The following is a 25,681-nucleotide window of genomic DNA, read 5'->3' as shown; positions in this document are numbered from 1 at the left end:
ATGGTAGGCCATGAGATGCTACGTGAGCCAGTCCAAGAGGTGGCCTACCATGTAGATTCAAGGGGTCTCACCTGAGCCTGCCCAAGTGGCTTACTCTGCAATGCCTACACCACTCCTGACCAACAAGTGGTCCTAACATGGGGAGGCGGCCCACATATGCCAGCTTATCACTGTAAATGCCCACCAGGGTCGCACACCAGAAAGCCACAAAAGGGCCACTTTAGCCATTAGATTAGTCAGTAAAGTAAAGGACTGCATTGAGCTTTAACCAATTAGAAATGTGCAACACACATTAGGGACGGCTGTACAAAATCCCTCCTAGTTGAGCAGAATACTGCTGAGATAGACTTGATCAAGCAAGTGGATTTCACCTGTTGACTCTCATGCAATCACACACCTGTCACTAAATATCAGGAACGCCCTGATAGGCTCACCTATTAATTGAACAAAATCTGATGGGCTGGCTCAACTTCAGAGAGAGATGGATGAAAATTAATCTCAATGAGCACATGTGAGGAAAAGAGAGCAGAGAGGCAAATGGATAATGGAGGAGAGAGGCAAAGGGATAATGGAGGAGAGAGGCAAAGGGATAATGGAGGAGAGAGAGCGGTGAGAGAGATAGGAGATTGAGAGGGCTATAGAGTGGTGAGAGAGAAGAGTTAAGCTTCAGTTATGTGGTGATGTCTCTGAATGGAATTCCACTGAATGGCTGAGTTGGTTTAGCTCAGCCTATCCAGTGAGCTGTGTGTGTGTCAAAAAGTGGAAAAGTGACAAGTTATTTTGGATCTGGGTTTAGCAGGCAGAGTGAAGTAGGCTGAGTTTATATCAGCAGCCTAATTCTGATTTTCACCAATCACATCAGATCTTTTTCAGAGTGGATCTGATTGGTCAAAAAAAAAAAAAAATAGTGGGGAAAAAAGATCAGAACAGAGCTACCTGTCTAAATGCAGCCATTCACAGACATCAAGGACCACCAAACATTTAATAAATGAAGGCATGAATTACGTAACTGTTGTTCACAGTCTCAGAATGTGATATGTAATCTTTAGTTTTCTATTCACACATCAAACCCAACCAATAAACCTTGCACATTAAAGTCTAACCAAAACCAGTCACAGGAGGTGGTGCAGCCCAAGAGGCAAGAGTTTGTTCCTCAAACTCACAAGCCTCCATTACAACATGCCCCCTGGAACAACCATACCTCTGGTGTGCGTCACCTCCCTTGCGCACCTCAAACAGAAACAAAATGGGGTTAAATACAATACAAGTAACACATTTAGTTAATGAAATGCCTTGGGGCGTTAAAAAGGAAATTAGTCACACCTGATGTGTGTGTTTATGATGAGTAGAATTTCACCATTGTTCAAGTCTGTGAGGAAACCGTTCCACAAACTTTCCCATCACGCACACACAAACACATGCCAGCTTTCAAAACACTTCCGCGATAAGGAGCTGAGATACACTTGTGCTTCTTAGGTAGGAGGAGGACACTCCTTTGTTCGCCTACTAAAAAATTGGCACTCTCCTCGACCACTTATCGGTTTCCGGGTCACGTAGTAGAGGAGGACTGAAGAACGAGGAGAGAACAGACTTTTGCCCAATTAGGATTATCCCTAGAAATTAGGCTAACAGCACTCAATTTTGACCCCAATGCAACCTGGGAGCAGGAAATTAGACAAAGATGGTTCTCTCCCCAAGGAGCCATTATGGGGTCAGGAGGTTACGTCTCCACAGAGTAACTGATGAGTCCTAGAGGACCCATCTCTCATAGAGGAACAATCTCTCATAGTAATGCGTGGGTTGACACAACCTGCAGTCCCCATGGTTATATCCGCAGGGTGGGCGGGTTTAGGGCACTGAAATATTGTGTGGGTAAAGGGTGGGTGGTTTGAATAAAGAAAAACCAATGCATTCAAAATCCATAAATGTATCATTCTTGTGCAGTTCATATCTGTAGGCTACATTGAGGTTTGTCTTTTACTATCTGGCGTTAGTGTGTAGCCTTAGCTTAATTTTCAGATTTGTCCTGTTTTTCAATTTTTCAGATGTTAAATACATTTTCTAAACTTCATTTTTAAGCCCACATTATATCATAATTATTTATTAAAAAGATCTGTCAGCTGTGGCCTCCTGAGTAGCGCAGTGGTCTAAGGCACTAGCTGTGCCACTAGAGATTCTAGGTTCGAGTCAAGGGTGCCGCAGACGGCCGCGACCGGGAGACCCATGGGGCGTCTGGGTTAGGGGAGGGTTTGGCTGGCAGGGATGACCTCGTTCCATCACGCACTAGCGACTCCTGTGGTGGGCTGTGTGCAGTGCACGCTGACACTGTCGCCAGGTGTACGGTGTTTCCTCCGACACATTCCTCCTACCAACTGGATACCACAAAATTGGGGAGAAAAAGGGGTAAAACAATAAATAATATCCTCCCTAAGTTGTTCCTTCCAAGGTGCACCACGGAGCAGATATTCATGCAGACAGTATCATGAGTGGAGGAGGATAGAGAGTGTTACGAGTGACACAGAGCATTTGATTTGATTGTAGCTGCCAGTGATGGCCAGGACTAGCAGGTAGTAAGTTCGTAAATTAATTTCATCAAGCTATGTAGCCTATTGATTCCTTCTTGATGTATAAATACCACATACTGTACATGTTTTGTTGTTTCTTTGTAATACTTGCCACCAAGCAATTTTATGAAGTTGGCATTAGCTGGCCAGCTAGATGGAAGAAGTTTGGAACCACCAAGATTCTTCCTAGAGCTGGCCATCCAGCCAAACTGAGCAATCGGGGGAGAAGGGCCTTGGTTAGGGAGGTGACCAAAAACCTGATGGTCACTCTGACAGAACTCCAGAGTTCCTCTGTGGAGATAGGAGAACCTTCCAAAAGGACAACCATCTCTGAAGCACTCCACCAATCAGGCCTTTATGGTAGAGTGGCTAGGCGGAAGCCACTCCTCAGTAAAATGCGCATGACAGCCCACTTGGAGTTTGCCAAAAGGCACCTAAAGGACTCTCAGAGAAAGAAGATTATCTGGTCTGATGAAACCAACACTGAACTCTTTGGCCTGAATACCAAGCGTCACAGCTGGAGGAAACCTGGTAGCAGCATCATGCTGTGGGGATGTTCTTCAGCGGCAGGGACTGGGACACTAGTCAGGATTGAGGGAAAGATGAACAGAGCAAAGTACAGAGAGATCCTTGATGAAAACCTGCTCCAGAGCGCTCAGGACCTGACTGTGGCGAAGGGTCACCTTCCAACAGGACAACGACCCTAAGCACACAGCCAAGACAATGCAGGAGTGGCTTCGGGACAAGTTTCTGAATGTTGTTGAGTGGCCCAGCCAGAGCCCGGACTTGAATCCTTTCAAACATCTCTGGAGACCTGTGCAGCAGTGCTACCCATCCAACCTGACAAAGCTTGAGAGGATCTGCAGAGAAGAATGGGAGATACTCCCCAAATACAGGTGTGCCAAGCTTGTAGCGTCATACCCAAGAAGACTCAAGGCTGTAATCGCTGTCAATTGTGCTTCAAAAAAGTACCAAGTAAAGGTTCTGAATACTTATGTAAATGTGATATTTTTTAAATATATTTTTTTAAACAACTGTTTTTGCTTTGTCATTATGGGGTATTGTGTGTAGAATGATGAGAGAAAATGTTTGTTTTTTATCCATTTTAGAATAAATCTGTAACGTAACAAAATGTGGAAAAAGTAAAGGGTACTGAATACTTTCCGAATGCACTGTATACGGTATATTTATAGTTTGGGTATAATTAATATATTTATGTTGTATTGTAATATAGACGCAGGGCGTTAGGAAGCAGGTGTAGTTGGAGAGTTTCGTATAAATGAACATGTAAAACAAAAACAAGAGAAGCGTCTGGACATGAGAACATAAACAGAGACAATAACGCATGCCGTGAAATGACAACAGAGTGCTATATATAGGGGGAGTAATCAGGGAAGGTCCAGGCTTGCCTAATGATGAGGTGCAGGTGTGCGTAATAAAGGGTTGCCAGGTGTGCGTAGTGATGGATTGCCAGGACCGGTGGTAGGTAGACAGGCTACGTCCAGTGCCAGAGAGAGGGGGGGGGGGGGGGAGAGGGAGGGAGGGGTAGAGAGAGAGGGGGAGGTGGAGAGGGAGAGGGAGGGAGAGAGGGGGAGGGAGGGAGAGGGAAGAGAGGGGGAGGGGGGCGGAGGGGGTTAGGGGGAGGGGGTTGGGGGAGAGAGGGAGCTGGAGTAGAGGGAGTAGAAGGGGCAAGTATATTCAGGGCGCATTTGTGAAAGAGACCTACTGTAGGTCCCAGTATGTCTGCCCTGTTAAAATAAAGGTTAAATAAAAAAAAATAACAAAATAAAGACAAAATAGTCCTCTATTACCAAATAAATGTTGAGCTAATGATAAGAGTTCACACAGCAGCTCATCCTTCTCAGTACCAAAGTCCAGACTATCAAACCAAGAATATACAGTGCATTCGGAAAGTATTCAGACCCCTTGACTTTTTCCACATTTTGTTAGGTTACAGCCTTATTCTAAAATGGATTAAATGGTTTTTTCCCCTCATCAATCTACACACGAATACCCCATAATTACCAAGAGAAAAGTTTAATTATTTTTTTTTTTTTTACATTTCTGCTAATTTCTTACAAATAAAAAATAGAAATACCTTACTTACATAAGTATTCAGACCCTTTGCTATGAGACTCGAAATTGAGCGCAGGTGCATCGACGGCAAAGACGATAAGGAGAACCGGAGGTAAACTTGGTTAGCTTGCTATTACTACAGCACATTTTGTTAGCCCATGATTATGTTATTCAGAGTTTTTGACCGCACAGTCAGCCAGGTATGAGTAACTTATGTTTCAACACGTTGACTCAAAAGCAGCACTGACAGAACGATAAGCTAACGAACGTGAGGGACTACCCAGTCTAGCTAGCAGCGGTGTTGCTACATTAGCAACCCAGCAAATGTTATGAGCAGGGTTTTGACAGTAGCGTAGTTATTGATTAGCTATCTGGACACTGAATCCAACTGCTGGAACTCTGTTCTCCACCAAACAAAGTATCACCAACTAACCACTTATTGTCTAATCAAGTACTGTCCAAATATGAACAAAATGACTAATAAAGGCAGCTAGCTAACATGACGTTAGCTACTTTTGGTAACGTCAGCTCAATAAGCTAGCTAAGGTTATCTGTTGTTTTTTCAATGCTGGAAATCAGAGTTAGCGTTGTTTCCAATTTATAAAAGATGGACATACGGAATTTCTTCTTGAGAGAGATGCAGCTCAGCAAATACAGAGACGGTTGTTGTATTTGCAGGAGTACGTGAATATATTTTGTGTGTGTTTACAATACAATTATTTAGCATCAGGCTACATAGATGGGTTGCCAACTGTCCTGTATTAGCCGGGATGTCCCTTATATTGGGGCTAAATTGGTTTGTCCCGTACGGGACCTCCCTTGTCCCGTAGACGCTCCAATTCCTGCAAAGTCATTTCTGTTGTTTTTCGGTCGGTTTGGCATATCAAGGAAATATGGATAAACCTGCAAAAAAAGAAAAGACTGCGGCTACAACAAACAATGGGAAGCAAAAAAAAAGACGTGGGTTAAGCCCGTCAGTAGTGACTTGACGAAAGCTTTCTGTCCTTTATGCCGTCGGGAATTCTCAATAGCATAGAGGGGGAAAATGACCTAACTCGGCATGCATCCACGGAAACGCACAAGAAGGCCCCGCTAGCTAAAAGTGCTAGTAATATCGGTGCATTCTTCGTGGCGTCTCCTGTGGAAAATGATGATCTGCCCCCTACGGAAGGTGAGACCGTGTATTTCCCCAGTGATGCCTCAAACAAGGGAAATAGATACGCGTGCGTGAGATATTTCTGTGTCTGATGAAGTGCAGTGCAAGCTACTTGACTTTTATTAAGACGGTGATGAAACTGCAAATGGCATACATCAAGCTCTGATGAACTGTCTGGAAAAGCATGAACTTGATATTAGACACGTCACAGCCTATGCAGCATTAATGCCAATGTCAACTTTGGAAAACACCACTCCGTTTACCGGTTATTAAGCAGTGCCAACAATCGCATTCTGAAATTGTCCAGCTCACATAACTCATAATGTCGTTTGCCTTTCCAATTGAATAAGAATATGACTATACACTGTATATTCATTCACACAACACCATAACCACACCGCCGTGGCACCGTGCACGCCACCTTTTTGTCCCTTATTTCGTAGGACGTCAAGAAAACGATGTGCGCGCTTCCGTGGGGCAGAAGTCAGCCTGTTGTGATTTTGGATGGCCAGATTGTGAGCAAGAATGACACTGCCATGTGGGGAATAAGTGGCATGTTTCATCATGTTATTGATACCATGTCTCATTTTGAGGTGTTTTGGCTGATTTGGCTATTTTTCATGTCAATGCAAAAATGGCTAAAATTCGCGAGCTAGCTAACCAACAACTGTAATGATGTACGGTACCAGTACTATTTTCTACATTGTAGAATAATAGTGAAGACATCAAAACTATGAAATAGTGTCAAACAAATCTGTCCTTTGGTCTGATGAGTCCAAATTTTAGATTTGTGTTCCAACCACTGTGTCTTTGTGAGATGCAGAGTAGGTGAACAGATTATCTTTGCATGTGTGGTTCCCACCGTGAAGCATGGAGGAGGAGGTATGATGGTGTGGGGGTGCTTTTCTGGTGACACTGTCAGTGATTTATTTAGAATTCAAGGCACACTTAACCAGCATGGCTATCATTCTGAAGTGATACGCCATCAAATCTGATATACAGATATTGTGCCATCTCTGTAATAGTATAGGAGATCCAGACTAGTGATGGGCATTCTGGCTCTTTTCAGTGAGTCGGCTCAGCACATCAAAAAGAGCCTGCTACTTTTGGCTCCCACATGACTCTTTAAAAAAATATATGTATTGTATTTTTTCAAATCAAACAGTTTGGTGTTAAAACAATTCTAATAAAATTATTACATGAAATCATACTCTACCTTAATCACAATGCATTGATTTGTTATGAACATTTACATTTACATTTAAAGTATAACTTTTTTTTTTTACCCCCTTTTTCTCCCCAATTTCGTAGTATCCAATTGTTAGTAGTTACTGTCTCATCGCTGTCTCATCACTACAACTCCCGTACGGGCTCAAGAGAGAGCCATGCATCCTCCGAAACACAACAGTAAGCTGCACTGCTTCTTAACACAGCACGCATCCAACCCGGAAGCCAGCCGCACTAATGTGTCGGAGGAAACACCGTGCACCTGGCGACCTGGTCATCGTGCACTGCGCCCGGCCCGCCACAGGAGTCGCGAGTGTGCGATGAGACAAGGATATCCCTACCGTGCCAATTGTGCGTCGCCCCATGGACCTCCCAGTCGCGGCCGGCTGTGACAGAGCCTGGGCTCGAACCCAGAGTCTCTGGTGGCACAGCTAGCACTGCGATGCAGTGTCTGAGACCACTGCTCCACCCGGGAGGCCCAAAAGTATAACTTTGTAATGTATATAAACAAAGTGCATATAAATGTAACAATTCAAAATGAATAAAATCTTTACAACATAATAATAGAATATTGCACCATATCAAAGAAAAATAAATAACAATGCAAAACTGCAGCATCCCACTTAAAACATTAAACTGGTCCCTCTTTTCTCTCTCTCCTTTATTGCTATGTTATAACCAGCATCACACAGCAATGCTGACCATATTTTTATTTTATGAGAGATTTGCATTCAGAAACGCAAGCTGCCTCACTTGAGGGGCTGATGTGGTTTCTTCTCTCAGTAATTATCTGTACCGTTTTCGAGAAGACCCTCTGAGGGAATGGATGTGCCCACTATGCAAAGTCTCCTTGTCATGACTTTAGTAAGCCGTGGGTAGACAGAGGCCTTGTTCTTCCACCAGCTCAGAGGATCTGCAGGTCTTTGGAGGAGGAGCTCCTCGAAATAGGATTGGACCTCCATTATGGCATCTACTGAGGGATTCCTTCGTGCTGCATCCCCAGTTGCTCTCTCGTCAAACAGCAGACGTTTGTGGCACTACTGCTGGTGCTTCTGCTCCATCTGAACCCTCTTCTTCCTGTTGCCCTGGTGCCTGAGCCAGCTGACTGCTGGGGCTGTCCCTCCCTGCTGCTGAGGTTATTCTTTGAAGATCCTCATCAATCGCTCTGGCATCACTGAAGGCTAACTTCTTAAAACTGGGGTCGTGCAGCGGTTTCTGATAGCACGTGATTATATTCCATTCTGTGGAACTTAGGGTGTCTGTCACATGTTCTGTGGTTACATTTGAATTTGCTTCTCTCTGGCGGCTGGCTGTGATTCGCTGCAGACCCTTACACAAGAGTATCATTTTTTTAGGCTGTCACATAGCTGAAAAGAGAGAACAGTAACTATTAGTTCAGGTTCACGTTTTGTCTACTGATACTACATTTTCATCTACTGCTCATATACATATATACTTCTGGATTAAATCATGATGTAATAACTGCTTACTGTATCTCTCCACTGATCTCCACAGTGACCTGCTCAAAGGGTTCCAGGACTCTGCACACCTCTTCCACCACCTCCCATTCCTCATGAAACAGAGCATCAACAGGTGCATTGACAATGGCCAGAGTAGAGATGATGGCTTCCTTTGACTCAAGAAACTGCTTCAACATATAAAATGTTGAGTTCCACCTTGTAGTGCAGTCTTGTTTAGGCCTCAGCTCAGGCATCCCCATCTGGCGTTGTGTAGACTTTAGTTTTTCAGCACCTACTGTGCTCCTGTGGAAGTATTCCACAGCTGATTTCACTTTGTCCACAGTGGGCTTCATCACCTTCAGAGCATCTCTTACAATCAGGTTGATTGTGTGGGCAAGACATGGATGATGGGTCCATTTTAAAAATGTCATGGCTTTGGTTATGTTAGCTGCATTGGCGCTAACACAACAGACCTCTTTTCCATCTTCTTGCCATTCTCTGGCCACTCTCAACAGCTTCTCTGCCATGTTCTCTGGGGTGTGTCTGTCGCTGAACTCAAAGCAGTCCAGAAGACAGCTAGACATTGAAAAATCGTCAATGAAGTGACATGTAACCGACATGTAATGTCTAGTAGTCAGTGATAAGGCAAACTGCAGTAGCTTTTTAGACTCTCTCCCGCACTGAAGCCTGTGTGCTCTCGTACAGTTGTGGAATAAGTGATTTTGAAAGGGTTTTCCTGAATTGTGTAAATTAGATTTAGACTATTGCTATCATTTCTGGAATCTCTGTCCTCCACAATGGAAAATGGCTGGAAATCAGTGGCAATCATTTTAGCCAATGCAATATCAACTTGGCCTTGTTTTTCTACAGACATAGACTTTGACATAAACTGGTCCATAGAAGACTTGACTGAGTGGATACATCTTCACTTGGAGGTGCTGGGTCCACCACTATCACTAGCAGGCCCGCTAGATTCACAGTTGGGTGCACAGTTTGCATATGCCGGTGTAAGTTGTGCGTAGAACCGGCTTTATATGAGATTTTGTTTTTGCAAATTCTACACTGTGCTCTAACATTGTCTACATTATTAAAAATGCATCCAAATCTACTGTGCTTCCGACTCATTTTCCAGCTGTTGTTTTCAAAGCTGTCCTTTCTCTCCTCGGCTGCTAAGTGTGTGACTGTGAGTGAGTTGGCTCAGCCCTCCCTCATGCAGCTTTGGTTCATTGGTTGACACTGCGTGTCTGATTGACAGGAACAACAGGTGAGGCTGTTAGTCTGTTCAGACAGTCAGAACAAATGTGTGTACGCTTGAGCATTTAGGCCTAAAGTTCCCATCACTGAAGGCAATCATACAGGCCACACTGACCATCCCAGTTAGCAGCTGTGAGAGAGATTTGACTGAAGGGAGAGCCATCCATTTTTATTTCAAAGAGCTACGATTTTCTCCAGGTGTCCCGCATTAAAAATAACATACAGTCCCTTAAAACCGAACAAACTGATGTAATTTGGGCATTTTTAATGGAAAATCTTTGGCCTTTTTTGGGGGTTGACATATTTTCCCTGTCCCTAAGCGTCTTTTCTGTGCGTAAGAGAGGCATAGATAGAAAAAGCAAAGAGAGAACAAACTTTACCCATGTCAACTCAATTGAAGCATTCATTTGATCGATTTATGACATTACACTAGTGAGCGAGGGTATTAATTCTATCTATATATGACATTATTCTGGTGAGCAAGGGTTTATTTAGCCTAGGGCAACCAGTAATGACAGAAGAGAAGCTGCATGTAGGCTATCTAATCTTAAATTGTGAACTTTATCACTGTAGCCTATAGTTGGGCGGTTGCGGATGGGTTATTGGAAATAGCCGGCGGGTGCTGAAGAAAAAGCTGACCCGCGCATCTCTAGCGTGAGCGTGTCTGTGCCCTTGCCTCAGTACGTGTGTGCGTGTCAGCCTCTCCCCGACAACCAATCTGGCGCTCCAGCACAGGGATCATGCTGAGATTGTCTTCTGTTACCCAATCCTTTCATCGCTCTCCTGCTCTCCATCCATCCCTCTCACCATCCTTCCCTTTCTGCCTCACTCCCTGATTTGAGACTGAGGCCCTCTGTTTGTTCTCTCCTTCCCTCTACCACATGTTCTTATTTCCTACCTCCCTCGCCGCCTCCCTCTCTCATTCTCCTCTGTTTGCATTACCGTCCTTTGGCCCACCACAATTCACAGAAGGAAAGAGAGGTCCAAAATAGGGAAAGTGTGTGTCAGACAAACTTTTTATTTCCATATCAAGTGAGAGACAACAGCACTGGGAGGAAATCTGCTAGTAAGACAATATTCCCATCTAGTGGTGAAAACAAATCATTACAGTGGAACATTACAATAATGTGGTTAAACACACACGCAAACCTACACTGAGTATATCAAACATTAGGAACACCTTCCTAATATTGAGTCCCCTCACCCCTTTTGCCCTCAGAACAGCATTCATTTGTCGGGGAATGGATTCTACAAGGTGTCAAAAGGGTTCCAAAAGGATGTTGACTCCAATGCTTCCCACGGTTGTCAAGTTGGCTTGATGTCCTTTGGGTGGTGGACCATTCTTGATATACATGGATCTGTTGAGCATGAAAAACCCAGCAGCGTTGCCGTTTGCGACACAAACCGGTTCGGCTGGCACCTACCACCATACCCCGTTCAAAGGCACTTAAATATTTTGTCTTTCCCATTCACTTTCTGAATGGCACACACACACACTCCGTGTCTCAATGCTTAAATATCCTTCTTTAACCTGTCTCCTTCCCTTAATCTACACTGATCGAAGTGGATTTAACAAGTGACATAAATAAGGGATCATAGCTTTCACCTGGATTTAGTTGGTTCATTCTATGGAATGGAGAGTGCAGGCGTTCTTAATGTTTTGTATACTCTGTATACGTCGCCCTTTGGACTAATCATTGCTCCAACTCTCTATAACCAAGCAGCCACACCCTACTCCACCAAGCTTTTCCAACAGAGAGAGAGACAAGTGGACTACATTTTCCAAAACAATCCATTTGTTCTAACGGGAAATTTGTAGCTGTGTAGTCAAAAGAAACATTATAAATGAAGGTGAATGTTGTCATGTCAGTTATAATGATGAAAAGTAGGTATTGGACCAATGTAGTCTGCCAGTGAGAATGTGTGAGTGAGCTATTTTATAGCGGCTGCTGGCTGGCGAGGATGAGCGCCCTGCGGTGCACCATTTGCTCGGTAGCGGGGGACACCCATGCTCACAATTCACGTAGAAAAGTGCAGTTCATGGGTCTATACGAGAAAGAGAGGCAGGGGGAAATTACACTACAGAACAGTAGCAGCGCAGCTGCACACACAATCTACCGTCGTTCCCTCCCCGTCTGAGTCGTGCCTAGTCAGTTGCAGCTACGTGGCATCGCCAGTATAGGGCGGAAAGAGAGCCCTTAAATTGAAATTGAGAGAAAGCGAGAGACCGCACTGACCATGACACGTCCTCTCCTCGCCCGGGGTTCCACGTGGACCCAGTCATTGACCAAAACAGATCCCGTGGGCCAGTTCGAATACTTTCAAAATACATCCTTCCCCCCATATATCGTCCACCTCTGCTGTTACGTCAGATCAGTGAACACTTAAAGGAAGAAAAGAAGGATGTATTGTAATGATTCGACCGGTGACTCGCTCTCGCCGCTGCGCAGTGCAGATATTACCGGGAGGGCTGAACTGTAGAATCTCCCGCTATGAAATCACAACCTCAATTTACAACACGACGTTAGCATGCGTTTCTCTGTCTACTCGTCAAAAGGGCCATCAGGTAAGATAAGGCAACATTGCAATGTAAGATTCCAACTATTTAAAACAATGCATCATAACTTATTTGACAGACGTTTTGAGTGAGAGATTGCTACGTTACTTTTGTAGCGTCAGATGGATACAATGTTGCAGCATTAGCATCACAGCTATCTCTGTAGTAATAATGGAGATGTTTTAAAGCACCAGGCCTACTGTATGTTATGATGATACCGCTTAATAATTCAACGTTGGACACAAATGCCAAATCACTGCAACTGTAAAATAGCCTACGCTCGTCTGGCCTTCCTACGGATGCAGAACTGATGGGCTGAAAGCATAAATGATTTCTCATAGCCTACGGTTATTGCCTTAGTTACATCTTCCAGAACATCATTCCGAAATGTTTGAATAACAAAATGAACGGCCTAAATGTTACAATACACCTAAAATGTTTAATGTCGGAGCGGAATGACAGCCCCAGTTATTTTCGTACTTGCAGGTGCATCGTTAGAGACTGGCGCTGACATGTTGGTGACGGGTGTGCTTTCCCTGCTCCTACTCGCGCACCAGTGTGTTTCTGCGCCACAGGTGCCCGGGGACCAAAGGTGGGCCCTGACACACACACACACATCGAAGGTTTTTAATATGAACCTAGATGGATTTTCCAGCAGGTTTAGGTTTCCTGTTGGCTTGGGTATATTTTGCCTTCCTTTCTTTTGTTGTGCTCCTGACACCATTCAGCCATCAGTCAGCACTGAGGGACTAGCGTTGTGTAGGAGTGATGCCACCTGAAGTAAAAATTTAAAAAATAATAATAAACTGAGGAGGTCATATAGGAATAACAGAGACAGGGAGTATGATGTTTAGGGAATTACATCACATCCTGTCCCTGGGTGGTAACAACCACAGAGGAGAAATAGGGATCAGAGTTCCGAGTGAGCCTGTTTATATAGTACCTCAGGTAGAGGTCAAAGATAATAGGATTAAGTGCAGGGAAAGATGAATAAAACCAACAAAGTTTTTGTTATCACAACAGTCTCTCTCTTTCTCTGTGTGTGTATTTGACCCACAGAGTAGAGTCAGCAGGAGCCCCTCCCCCTCTCACACTGGCCAATCCCTTTGGCTCTGGAGACGAGGAGCGCAGGTGAGTGGCACCTTTTACTTTAATTATTACAGGGGTGGTCAACTCTACAAAATAAAGGGTTTAATGAGGCCAAATCTGGCCAACCTCCTCCAGGAGAGCTGCTGTGTGTGCAGGGCTTTGCTCCAGCCCTAATTTAACCCTTTAATCTGACAGGGGCATGTATTATGTTAATTCACAACGTCAGCTCTGGACTTTGAGTAGGTGTTATGATGTGTCTCCCAGACAGATAAGATACTGTATGTTCTAACTATGGTTAAATTAGGTATACTATGTTCTAACACAGGTTTATGATGCTGTTATAATGTTTGCCTTTGTCAACCTGACTTGTGTTATGCTGCCAGTATGACTGCCTATTTTCACAACAATCTGGTTGAACAAACAAATGAACAAACAAATTACAGAAATAGTTTCTGCTATTACGCAATTACCCCATTTAGTTGTGTTCTCTAAAAGGTCAAAGGTTGTCTAGGTGTGTGATCTGTCCAGGCCTCAATTTATATGCAGCTCACACACCGCCACTGACTAGGCCTACTGTGTGATTTAAGACAGGTGAGCACAAGGGCATGCTAACTGTACACTAGGGGTTGAATAGCGTATTTCAGTCCGAACCCACTCCCTTTTCCTGGGATGAATAACTGCGAGAAACCAGTAAATTATAATCAATTCTTTCTATGAACAGCATGATGTGAAATGGAACTTTAAAATGATATGCAATGTCTAAATCTGTCTTGTCTACGGACTTCTCTCTGCTATCTGCATGATCAATCATCATCACTCAGGGTGGGGGACAGACAGGGCATCTCAGTATGAAGCCCAGTTCACAATGCATATATCATCTCATCATGGTTACTTTTTTTTCTTGGCTCACCAATGAGCTGCAGCATAGCCTGTACTACATTAACAGGCTATAAGTACTGAATCTACGTCTTATTTACACATCTCCATCTGGCTTTCAGGGGTCAGCTTTTTTGAAATGTAATTTCAGCTGCAGAGTTTTAAAACAGCAAATAGCTTGAATATCATTGCTTTATGTCAGTGCGCTCGCGAGCACTCTCGCAGTCTTTCTCTCTCGCTGTTAATTCCATTCAAATTGCATCCAAAATAGATAATTATGTTCAAGATTGATACTTTTGTATAAATAGTGTATGTGGACACCCCTTCAAATGAGTGGATTGGGCTATTTCAGCCACACTCGTCAACGTTTCCCTTTACTGTGGCAATAGTGATCAAATCAGCGCAATATTAGCCGCTTTCATTGCAACATACCGAAACAAAACCAACTATGCAAGAGATTTCGGAGTAGGAATCTATTTCGCTCGACCAGACCAGTGCAGCATAACAAATCAGAGCTGCAGTAGGCCTATATGCAAATAGACCATTGCCATATATGGTTCTTACTTGAACTGTACTGTGCAGATCAAAGCAAGAGCTCCATGTAGCCATTTGTGCACATTTTGCTCATATCCTTTGCTAGTTAGTGAGATATTAGCCTGGTTATAGATAACTTCTAGTCCGCAATAGGGTCGTGACTGCCTACAAGAGCACAAAATGTGTACATTTCAAGACATCGTTGAAAAGCAAGTCAGGTAAAGAGCTTTTTTTTTTGTCATAAAGGGGCAGTGTTGTATTTTGAGGCAGGCTTGAATAAGCTAAGTAGCCAATAGGCAGCGAGCAGCATAATTCGTCTGATTCTCTGTAATAATGGTATTGGAATAATAATGCATTTGATTTTGTAACGTGGTTTCTTGCATCAAACAACACCATTTTCAGTCACCTCCTTGTCTGAAGGACAAGTGGATAAACAGGTTAATGTCAAGCCCTGCATGTTTTTTTAAGTCTCATGGAATGTAGGTCTACTGTACATTGAACACCATACATTGGCTGCTACTGTAGGCTGAATGATAGAACAGCAATTTCCATGTTCATATGTCATGGGATGCATTTTCTCCATTGTTTTTTATGGTAGGGCACTCTGGTAGGCCTATATTATGATCAAATATCCACAGTAGCCTAGTTGGCCACTGTTACAACTGTAACTTAGTGGGTACAGCCTCAGTTTTCACAGTAAACGCGCACTGGAAGTTGCACAGAATCTTCACAACATTCAAGCTTGCGCTCAGCAAACCTGAAATTTGCTCAGTAACGAAACATTTTGAGGGAACATTGTGTACAGTAGTACATGCCATGCGCACCAGTTTGAGTGTGTCAAAAACTCTGCCGGGTTTTTCATGCTCAATAGTTTCCCATATGTATCAAGAATGGTCCACCACCCAAAGGACATCCAGCCAACGTCAGACCAGTGGTCGAAAACGGGTTATTGATGAAAGAGGACAAAGCTGGCTGTCACAAATTGTGCTGAGCAACAAACGGGCTACAGTTAGTCAACTGACAGTCCAGTACAACATTGGTGCCCAAAGACCCACAAAAGAATGCACAACTTGTCGTACCTTGACACGAATTGGGTATGGCAGCCGACGACCTTATAGTTCTTTCAGCAAAAAAACAAGAATCTGTAGTTGCAGTGGGCTAAAGAACGAAAACACTGGACACTGGAGATTTGGAAACATTGCCTGGTCTGTTGAATCCTGGTTCCTGCTGTTTCACACTGATAGGACGACTAAGGTATGGAGAAAACCACGAGTACATCCATCCTTCATGCCTCATCTCAACATTGCAGGCTGGTGATGATGGTGTGGGGTGTTTTCATTCCATACATTGGGTCCCTTGATAAAAGTGGAACAACGTTTGCCACAGGATACAGCGAGGGGGAAAAAGTATTTGATCCCCTGCTGATTTTGTATGTTTGCCCACTGACAAAGAAATGATCAGTCTATAATTTTAATGGTAGGTTTATTTGAACAGTGAGAGACAGAATAACAACAAAAAAATCCAGAAAAACGCATGTCAAAAATGTTATAAATTGATTTGCATTTTAATGAGGGAAATAAGTATTTGACCCCTCTGCAAAACATGACTTAGTACTTGGTGGCAAAACCCTTGGCAATCACAGAGGTCAGACGTTTCTTGTAGTTGGCCACCCGGTTTGCACACATCTCAGGAGGGATTTTGTCCCACTCCACTTTACAGATCTTCTCCAAGTCATTAAGGTTTCAAGGCTGCCGTTTGGCAACTCGAACCTTCAGCTCCCTCCACAGATTTTCTATGGGATTAAGGTCTGGAGACTGGCTAGGCCCCTCCAGGACCTTAAACTTCTTATGACTGCAACCCCGTTAACAGGAGCGATATGACAACAGCCAGTGAAAGTGCAGGGCGCCAATTTCAAAACATCAAATCTCATAATAAAGATTCCTCAAACATACATGTATCTCATACCATTTTAAAGCTAATCTTGTTGTTAATCCCACCAGTGTCCGATTTCAAATATGCTTTACAGCAAAAGCACCACAAACGATTATGTTAGGTCACCAAGTAGCCACAGAAAAACACAGCCATTTTTCCAGCAAAAGATTTTCCAGGCAGTCACAAAAACCACAAAGAGAAAATTAATCACTAACCTTTGATCATCTTCATCAGATGACCCTCATAGGACTTCATGTTACACAATACATGTTTTTTTTTTTTATAAAGTTCATATTTATCAAAATATGAGTTTACATTGGCGCGTTACATTCACTAGTTCCAAAAACATCCAGTGATTTTGCATAGCCACATCATTCAACAGAAATAATCATCATAAATGTAGATGATAATACAAGTTATACACATGGAATTATAGATATCCCTCTCCTTAATGTAACCGCTGTGTCAGATTTTTGTTTAAATTACGGAAAGAGAAACCCATGCAATAATCTGAGACGGCGCTCAGAAGTAAACGTCACAATAGCCGCAATGATGGCGTCAACATAAACAAGAAATGACATGATAAATATTCCCTTACCTTTGATGATCTACATCAGAAAGCACTCCAGGAATCCCAGGTCTACAATAAATGTTTGTTTTGTTCGATAATGTCTGTTATTTATGTCCAAATACCTTCTTTTATTAGCGCGTTTGAGCGTTTGGATATGTATACCATTCTGGTCAGCGTTACATCAGACAAAAACTTCAAAAAATTATATTACAGGTCGAAGAAACATTTAAAACTAAGTACAGAATCAATCATTAGGATGTTTTTAACATATAGCTTCAATAAAGTTCCATCCGGAGTATTCCTTCATGTCTTCATGAGCAATGGAATGCAAGTGGGTACCATGAGGAATAAGCGTGATCAGAAAATGGCTGACTGCCAGACACCTGATAGATTCTTAACTCATTCACTCCCACAACACCGTAGAAGTCTCATTCAAATTTCTATGGATGGTTGACATCTAGTGGAACCCCTAGGCAGTGCAACATCATTAATATCTCAAGGGGATTTAATTGGGGACTCTGGTGAATACATACAAAGCTCAGATTTCTCACTTCCTGTTTTGATTTCTCCTCAGGATTTTGCCTGCCATATGAATTTTGTTATACTCACAGACTTCATTCAAACAGTTTTAGGAACTTTAGAGTGTTTTTTATCCAATACTAATAATAATATGCATATATTAGCAACTGAGACTGAGGAGCAGGCCATTTACTTTTAGGCAACTATTCATCCAAGCTACTCAATACTGCCCCCCAGCCATAAGAAGTTAATGTGCTTCTTCTTGAGCCACTCCTTTGTTGCCTTGGCCGTGTGTTTTGGGTCATTGTCATGCTGGAATACCCATCCACGACCCATTTTCAATGCCCTGGCTGAGGGAAGGAGGTTCTCACCCAAGATTTAACGGTACATGGTCCCTTTGATACGGTGAAGTTGTCCTGTCCCCTTAACAGAAAAACACCCCCAAAGCATAATGTTTCCACCTCCATGTTTGATGGTGGGGATGGTGTTCTTGGGGTCATAGGCAACATTCCTCCTCCAAACATGGCGAGTTGAGTTGATGCCAAATAGCTCCATTTTGGTCTCATCTGACCATAACACTTTCACCCAGTTGTCCTCTGAATCATTCAGATGTTCATTGGCAAACTTCAGACGGATGTGCTTTCTTGAGCAGGGGGACCTTGCGGGTGCTGCAGGATTTCAGTCCTTCATGGCGTAGTGTGTTACCAATTGTTTTCTTGGTGACTATGGTCCCAGCTGCCTTGAGATCATTGACATGATCCTCCCGTGTAGTTCTGGGCTGATTCCTCACAGTTCTCATGATCATTGCAACTCCACGAGGTGAGATCTTGCATGGAGCCCCAGGCCGAGGGAGATTGACAGTTATTTTGTGTTTCTTCCATTTGTGAATAATCGCACCAACTGTTGTCATCTTCTCACCAAGCTGATTGGCAATGGTCTTGTGGCCCATTCCAGCCTTGTGTAGGTCTACAATCTTGTCCCTGACATCCTTGGAGAGCTCTTTGGTCTTGGCCATGGTGGAGTGTTTGGAATCTGATTGATTGGTTGCTTCTGTGGACAGGTGTCTTTTATACAGGTAACAAGCTGAGATTAGGAGCACTCCCTTTAAGAGTGTGCTCCTAATCTCAACCTGTTAACTGTATAAAAGACTTGAAAATAAAAAGAGAGCCGCACACTCTAGGAGCTCAGATGCAAAAATGTAATACCAATGTTTTGACAGCCAAGCTGTCTTCATCAGGGTATAATCACAAACACTGCGGGATGACTTGTTTATAGTGTCAAAGGACACAGGTGTCTGTAATCATGGCCAAGAGTGGCCTAATATCATTGGTTAATAATCAAATATTAAAATGTCATACAAAGAACAGCATACAAACAAATGGATAGTATATGATCATAGATTAATTTGACTACACAAGTTTACAAACAATTACAATGGCAAGTCACAATAATCACAAGAATGGCTTAAGATCAAAGTCTACGTTGAGACCGAAGGGCGCAAGGGTCTTTAAATTAAAGATCCAGGCAGCCTCTCGTTTTAACAATAAATTATCAAGGTCACCCCCTCTCCTAGGGAGGGTGACATGTTCGATGCCAATATAACGCAGAGACAAAATCGAGTGGCCTGCCTCCAAGAAGTGGGCCGCAACTGGATAAGTAAAGTTTTTACACCTAATGGTGCTACGATGCTCTGAGATACGTACTTTTAATTTGCGCTTAGTTTTGCCTACATAATTTTTACCACAAGGACAAGTTATAAGATAAATAACTGCCTTAGTGGAGCACGTAATAACACCTTTTATTGGGATCGATTTCCCTGTTTGTGGGTGTTTGAAGGATCTACATTTAAAGGTGCCATTGCATTGAGCACAGCCATTACATTTGTAATTTCCATCCAGTAAATAGACATTGTTCAGGAATATCTTGGGGTGGTAAATCAGAGTTTACCAATTGGTCTCTGAGATTTCTGCCCCGCGAGAATACGACCAAGGGAAGGTCCGAAAACACATTACAGAGACTAATCATTGGATTTTAGGATGTGCAAATGTTTGAACATATCCCTTAATTTGTTCAGAGCACTTTGAATAGCGGGTAGTTAAAACGCAAGAATGAAAAAGGTCATGTCTCGTTTTGTTTTGAATTTTCTCAATGGCAATATTAATCTGATCATTCTTGTAGCCCCTCTCCTTGAACTTTCTTTGCGTCTCAGCCATATTTCTGTCGAAATCGGATTGTTTTTTGCAAATTCTTTTGATTCGACAGAATTGGCTGTAGGGCAAACTATTTTTCAAGGGAAGTGGGTGACAACTATCAGCCCTCAACAAACTGTTACGATCAGTAGGTTTCCTGTAAAGATCAGTGTATAGAACATTATCTTCACACAAGATCAGAAGATCAAGAAAACTGATTTGACGTGTATCAGATTGCATAGTAAATCTCAGATGCTCAGAACAGGAGTTAAGAAAAGCATGGAACGCCTGGAGCTGTTTTGCATCACCCCTCCATAGAACAAAAATATCATCAATATACCGTTTCCAAATAATGATGTGAGGCAAGAAAACATTTTTGAGAGGATTGAAAATAGACTGTTTCTCCATGTAACCCACATACAAATTAGCATAGTTTGTAGCCATGGGGGATCCCATAGCAGTACCTTTCGTCTGAATAAAGAAATAATTTAGAAACATGAAATAGTTATGCGTGAGTACTATTTCAGCCAATGTTACAATGCATGCACTGGAAGGTAGTTCATTAGGGTTACGCTGCAGAAGAAAATATTCCATAGCTTCAATACCGCCCTCGTGTGGAATATTAGTGTAGAATGACTCAACATCAAAGTAACTAACAAGGTATTCTCAGGGAGAGGATCAAGAGAGTCAATGATAGAGATCATACTGCTGGTGTCCTTTACAGGAGGGGAGCTGTTCTGCGAGTGGACTAATAAAAAAGTCAACAAAAGTAGATAGAGGGGCCGTTATTGCATCAATGCCCTGGAGGTTGTGTAACATTCTTGTGTAATTTCGGCAAAGTATAGAAAGTGGCAATTTTAGGGTGTTGAATAGCCAAAAAAGCATGTTCTTTTTTGGTTATCTGACCAGAACTTAAATACCCATCTAGGACAGTCAAGATAGTATTCTGAAATTGGGAAGTGGGGTCACTTCTGAGTTTCTTGTAAAAGGTGTTGTCAAGCAGCTGTCTATGACACTCATGTACATAAGCTGTCCTATCCATGAGTACAACCGACCCACCCTTATCAGCGCGACGAATAAGGACTGACGTATCAGATTGTAAATCAAGCAAAGCTTGTTTTTCCATTCTTGGGTAAATTATGGAAAGATTTGGATCCCTGTTTATTCTTAAGGAGAAGTCCAACATCATTTTCCACAAGTCTGCAATATGTCTCGATAGAGTGATTGCGATTGGCTGGAGGTATAAAATAACTCTTGCTTCTAAAAGGAGTCGGAGTATGTGCAGGAGAGCAACCTACTGGTTCAATAGATGTGTCAGAATTAGGGGAGCTAAAGTATTCCCTTAAACGGATGTTTCTAAAAAACTTAAACAGGTCTACCTTAACATCAAAATCGTTGCACTGGGTTGTAGGCACAAAAGATAACCCTTTATTAAGCAAAGAGACATGGGCAGGGCTCAATATCTTGCTTGATAAATTAAAGACACTCAGTCCCGTGGGTTCTGGTACCGTGTGAACGGTCTCCTCTGCCTCTGATAGTCGTTTCTTCTTACCCCGTCGGGTGCGACATCTAGTCGATGCGCGTGCCTGCGGCCTCCTCCGCCCTTCCGTCCGTCCAGTCTCTCGTTGAATAAAAAACTACCACTGGAAGCCGATGAGGCGCTGGTTGTAGAGCGTTGGTCAGACGGGGGTGGATAGAAGTAAGCGGCATCCCTCCTGCGTCTGTCATGGAGAGGGGGAGCAGGACCTCTTTTGTCAGGGTTTCTCCAGAAGTAGACTTTACCATCGGCCTTGTCTTTTTTTGTATTGGTTGAATTTCTTGATTTTAAGTTCCTTTATTTCTGTAGACAACTTGTCCTGGAGCGCTTGGTTAGTTTTCATCAGTTCATTGAATATGCCATCATCATTAACAACTGTTTGTAGAGCTGTGCGTTTGTCTTTAATCGTGCTATCCATTTCAATAAAATCCTTCTTCAACTGGTCAACAATTCATGTCATTAAATCAATTTGTTCAGGATGGCACACCAGCGCTCACAGTAATCATCTGTGCGTGGTCCCAATGATGGTTATTTTTGCCACCTGAGTCCCCGTGGAATAATGCCTTGACGCACAAAATCACTAAGAGTGACTCTATATGTAGATGCGTTCTCGTCTGGCGCTTAGATAAATGTAACAGTTCTTTCGAGAGGTCAGAATTACCTCCCGGCATGTCAAAAAGGGACTCCGAAATAATGATCTTATCACGCTCCCTTTGGCTATATTCAAAGTAATCTTGTATGGGTCTATGACCAGTGTCAGGAAAATAATTATCATTCGGCATCGTTTAAGAGCTTTTTTTGTCGGTAGGGTGCTGTTTACTGGGTAACAGAACGATCTAGAAGAAAAAGAAACGCACACCTATTAAGACAAGGTGCTGGCTAGCGGAATAGAAACTTGATAATAAAAGACAGCCGCACACTAGGAGCTCAGATGCAAAAATGTAATACCAATGTTTCGACAGCCAAGCTGTCTTCATCAGGGTATAATCACAAACACTGCGGGATGACTTGTTTATATAGTGTCAAAAGACACAGGTGTCTGTAATCATGGCCAAGAGTGGCCTAATATCATTGGTTAATAATCAAATATTAAAATGTCATACAAAGAACAGCATACAAACAACAAATGGATAGCATACGATCATAGATGTAATTAATTAATTACTGACTGTTAACTACTGCAGCCAGTAGAACTCACGGCCAGTGAAAGAGGAGAGAACTCGGGATGGCAGTAGGTTACAGCAGTTATTTGTTCAGGCCCATAACCATTCGATCTTTAAGAGAAGTCAAAGCCGTCTGCATCTTATTCTAGTCCTATATTATTCAAGCATGTCATCACAATGATGAAGATAAGGACAGCAAAATGTGTTTCCTTTAACTGTTGAAAGTCGAGGAAGGAATAACGCGACAATGGAGAGAGCAAGAGGAGGTAGGCCAATACGCACGCCGCACAACATTAGGGGAAATATGATGAAAGGTATATATGCTTCAGTCTGCTAATTATAAACATGTAAAATATTTTAAAATGAAGTTCGCCAGCCTATAATTGTAACTTTGTACTAGTTACGGTGTTGTACTGTATTATATGGACTGGAATTACGCACCTCGTTAAATCCATGAAGCTGGGGGGAGAGCATGCAATGCTGGTGCAGGGCATGCGGCCGACAGTCCACACAAAGATTTTAGCCTACTGGAATTGTTTCATTCATTTACCCAAGACAGTATAGGCAGGCCTACATCTATGGGCTTTTATGTCTTTCTGTCGTACATAATGTGCGGTAGCCTATATATCATAGGCCATGTATTGGATAACGACAAAAGGTGCAGCTCAATATTAGGAAGGTGTTCGTAATGTTTTAACATGACACTTCCGGTTTGGGTGGGGAAATATCTGCTTACACGGGAGAAAAGTGATTAATTCTCAGGATTGTTTGAACATTTAAAAAATACAGGGAAGATATTTAACCCTACTGTACACAGAACACACCAGGGAGGGAACAGAGAACTTGTTTGTAAAACCTTGAGACATGTTGAGACTAGATTACACTTTCTGTACAGTGCAGTAATGTGCTACCCAGTCAGGTGGGCCTGAGGTTGAACCTTCTATCCCGAGCCCTAACCTCTGTGAACCGTAACTGCTGGCCTCTAACCTGTGTGTGTGTGTGTGTGTTAGGCTGCTGCAGAGCTACATCAAGGCCAACCTGAAGGAGGGACAGGGAGGACCAGATAGCACCTGGGAACAAGGTAAACACATCACACACACAATCATTGACATAAATAATGAATAAAACATCTTCCTATTTCCTGCTGGTCAGAGGTGTTTTTCCTGTTTAGTCTCCATGACTATGACCGGAGCGGTGACATGGATGGCCTGGAGATGATGAGGCTGCTCTCTGAATACAACTCCCACAATAGGCCTGGAGAACAGTCAGCTGAGCCGGTATGTGTGTGTGTGTGTGTGTGGAACATCTGTAGAAAATATCTTCATTGTTATGGTTAGGACATACTTTGTCTTGATCTTAGTCAGTTTGGCCTACTAGCTAGCAGGACATAATATAAGGGTTGTGTATCAGGATTCAAATAGATAATGTAGCTTGTACTGTTGTCAGTATGAAGATGTTACTGTTGGACTCACTTTAGCTGTAAGTGAATCTCCACTAACGCTGAAGTTGACTGTACAGTGTTTCAGTTAGTGAATATGTACACTAAGCCAATGTTTTTTGTCGTGTGTGTGCGTCCCAGGTGGTGGACATGGTAGACTTTCTCCTGCAGACTCAGGATCTAAACATGGATGGTCTAATAGCACCCCCTGAGCTACTCTCTCCCCCCAAACTACAACAACCAGACTCCTACTCCCCGGGTGCACCTGAACAGGGAGGGAGTGTGGCCCAGGAACAGGTAAAGGTCCAAGTGGAAGTCAAAGTTGTTGAGGAACCAAAACTAGAAAAAGCAGCACAGAAAGAGAGGAATGTAGAGGAACAGCCCAAGGAAGAAGAGTCAAAGCCAGGAGTTGTGGGACAGGAAGTTAAGACCAATGAACATCCTATACAGGCAGAGGAGAAAGGACTGCATATCCCAGAGGCCCCTGCTGCTGATCATGAGCAAAATAGGCCTGCTCCTGTACATCAGGGGCAGCCTGAAATGTAAACACACACAATACCCAAACAGCACTCCAACACTTCCGTCCAGACAATAGCAGGAGCCCTTTGACTGGCAGCAGAGTTAGCAAATCACAGCCCCTCATCTACCTTGGGGGAGGGGCTTGTTTTTCACATTGAGGGATTTCTTTGGTACTGAATTATAAACAGATGTCAGCCATATTGTTTAAGCTGCTGTTATTTCACATTGCACTTCTGAACAAGATCAAGTGAGAATATAATTGTATTAAATGTATTTTGCCAAGAGATACCTTACACTGCTAAATAGTTCAGTTTATTGATTTTGGGGTAAATAGTTGCTATGAAAATGAAGCCATATATATTGGAATGGACAACCTGAAGAAAAGTTAATGGACTGCATGTATGAACTTGTCAAACGCAACGCCTTTAAATGATACTTGGAGAAAGTATTCCCCTCCAGTGCAATATTTTTAAAAAATTCACTCCCCCTCATGGATGCAAAAGGAGTGGTTTGGTTGAAGAAATTCAGTGGGAAAAGCCCTTTAACTCATGGAATTGGGCTCTGTCACAGCAGCTGTTGACTAGATTCTCCCTTTTCCAGATCAAAAAAACTGAAGTGCCATCTGGTGATTTTCAGATCACATTTATTTTGCTGCCTGCTCACAGTAAACTAGAGCCCAATTTAGTCTCACTTCTAGAAGTGTGCACTTGATCCTTTAAAATCCATGAGGGGAGTAAACACTTTGCGGAGTTGTGTAATCAATGATTTAGGAACATGGGATAAATATTTGGTTTGCTGTAAATTTCCTGAATTGGAAGGTTTGTATATTTATGACAAAAATAAAGCCAACTTGACTGCCACCTTTGTAGTTTCTCTCAGTGGTCACTGATTGCACCTTGTTTAAAAAAAGGAATGTCCACTCACTTTTCCCTGTTACAACATTTCCACTCAGGGATTGCTATGCCAAAACCCAATTGGGCCCCTAAGCACTTGGAGAGCCAAGAGGATTTGACAGCTGTA

At 42.8% G+C, this 25,681-nt stretch overlaps 1 protein-coding gene across 3 annotated transcripts; it reads left to right on the top strand.

The window, feature by feature from the left end:
• Positions 1 to 4,667: 4,667 nt before the first annotated feature.
• LOC110497562 (uncharacterized) lies at positions 4,668 to 25,521 on the top strand. Of its 3 annotated transcripts, none has more exons than XM_090210833.1 (6): positions 4,668 to 4,752; positions 12,781 to 12,886; positions 13,354 to 13,425; positions 23,715 to 23,785; positions 23,857 to 23,981; positions 24,284 to 25,521. In XM_090210833.1, exons 2-6 carry the CDS (start codon positions 12,807 to 12,809, stop codon positions 24,686 to 24,688), a joined length of 753 nt encoding a protein of 250 aa, XP_090066959.1. In that variant the 5' UTR covers positions 4,668 to 4,752; positions 12,781 to 12,806; the 3' UTR covers positions 24,689 to 25,521. The 3 variants fall into 3 exon arrangements, with proteins under 3 accessions (XP_090066959.1, XP_036810414.1, XP_036810415.1); XM_036954519.2 differs by lacking the exon at positions 4,668 to 4,752 and adding an exon at positions 11,083 to 12,303; XM_036954520.2 differs by lacking the exon at positions 4,668 to 4,752 and adding an exon at positions 12,237 to 12,326.
• Positions 25,522 to 25,681: the final 160 nt, after the last annotated feature.

The sequence above is a fragment of the Oncorhynchus mykiss genome, chromosome 19 (assembly GCF_057628025.1).
Source record: "Oncorhynchus mykiss isolate SJ-2025 chromosome 19, ASM5762802v1, whole genome shotgun sequence".
NCBI lineage: Eukaryota > Metazoa > Chordata > Actinopteri > Salmoniformes > Salmonidae > Oncorhynchus > Oncorhynchus mykiss.
This window is presented reverse-complemented; position numbering and strand designations above follow the sequence as displayed.

What these genes read in the sequence shown, in the direction of transcription:
- LOC110497562 (XM_036954519.2), top strand. Translation starts at nt 12,267, where the DNA reads ATGCGTTTCTCTGTCTACTCGTCAAAAGGGCCATCAG. An exon ending in TCTGGAGACGAGGAGCGCAG is followed by an intron (nt 13,426 to 23,714) that starts GTGAGTGGCACC and finishes TGTGTGTGTTAG; the next exon opens with GCTGCTGCAGAGCTACATCA. An exon ending in AGATAGCACCTGGGAACAAG is followed by an intron (nt 23,786 to 23,856) that starts GTAAACACATCA and finishes CCTGCTGGTCAG; the next exon opens with AGGTGTTTTTCCTGTTTAGT.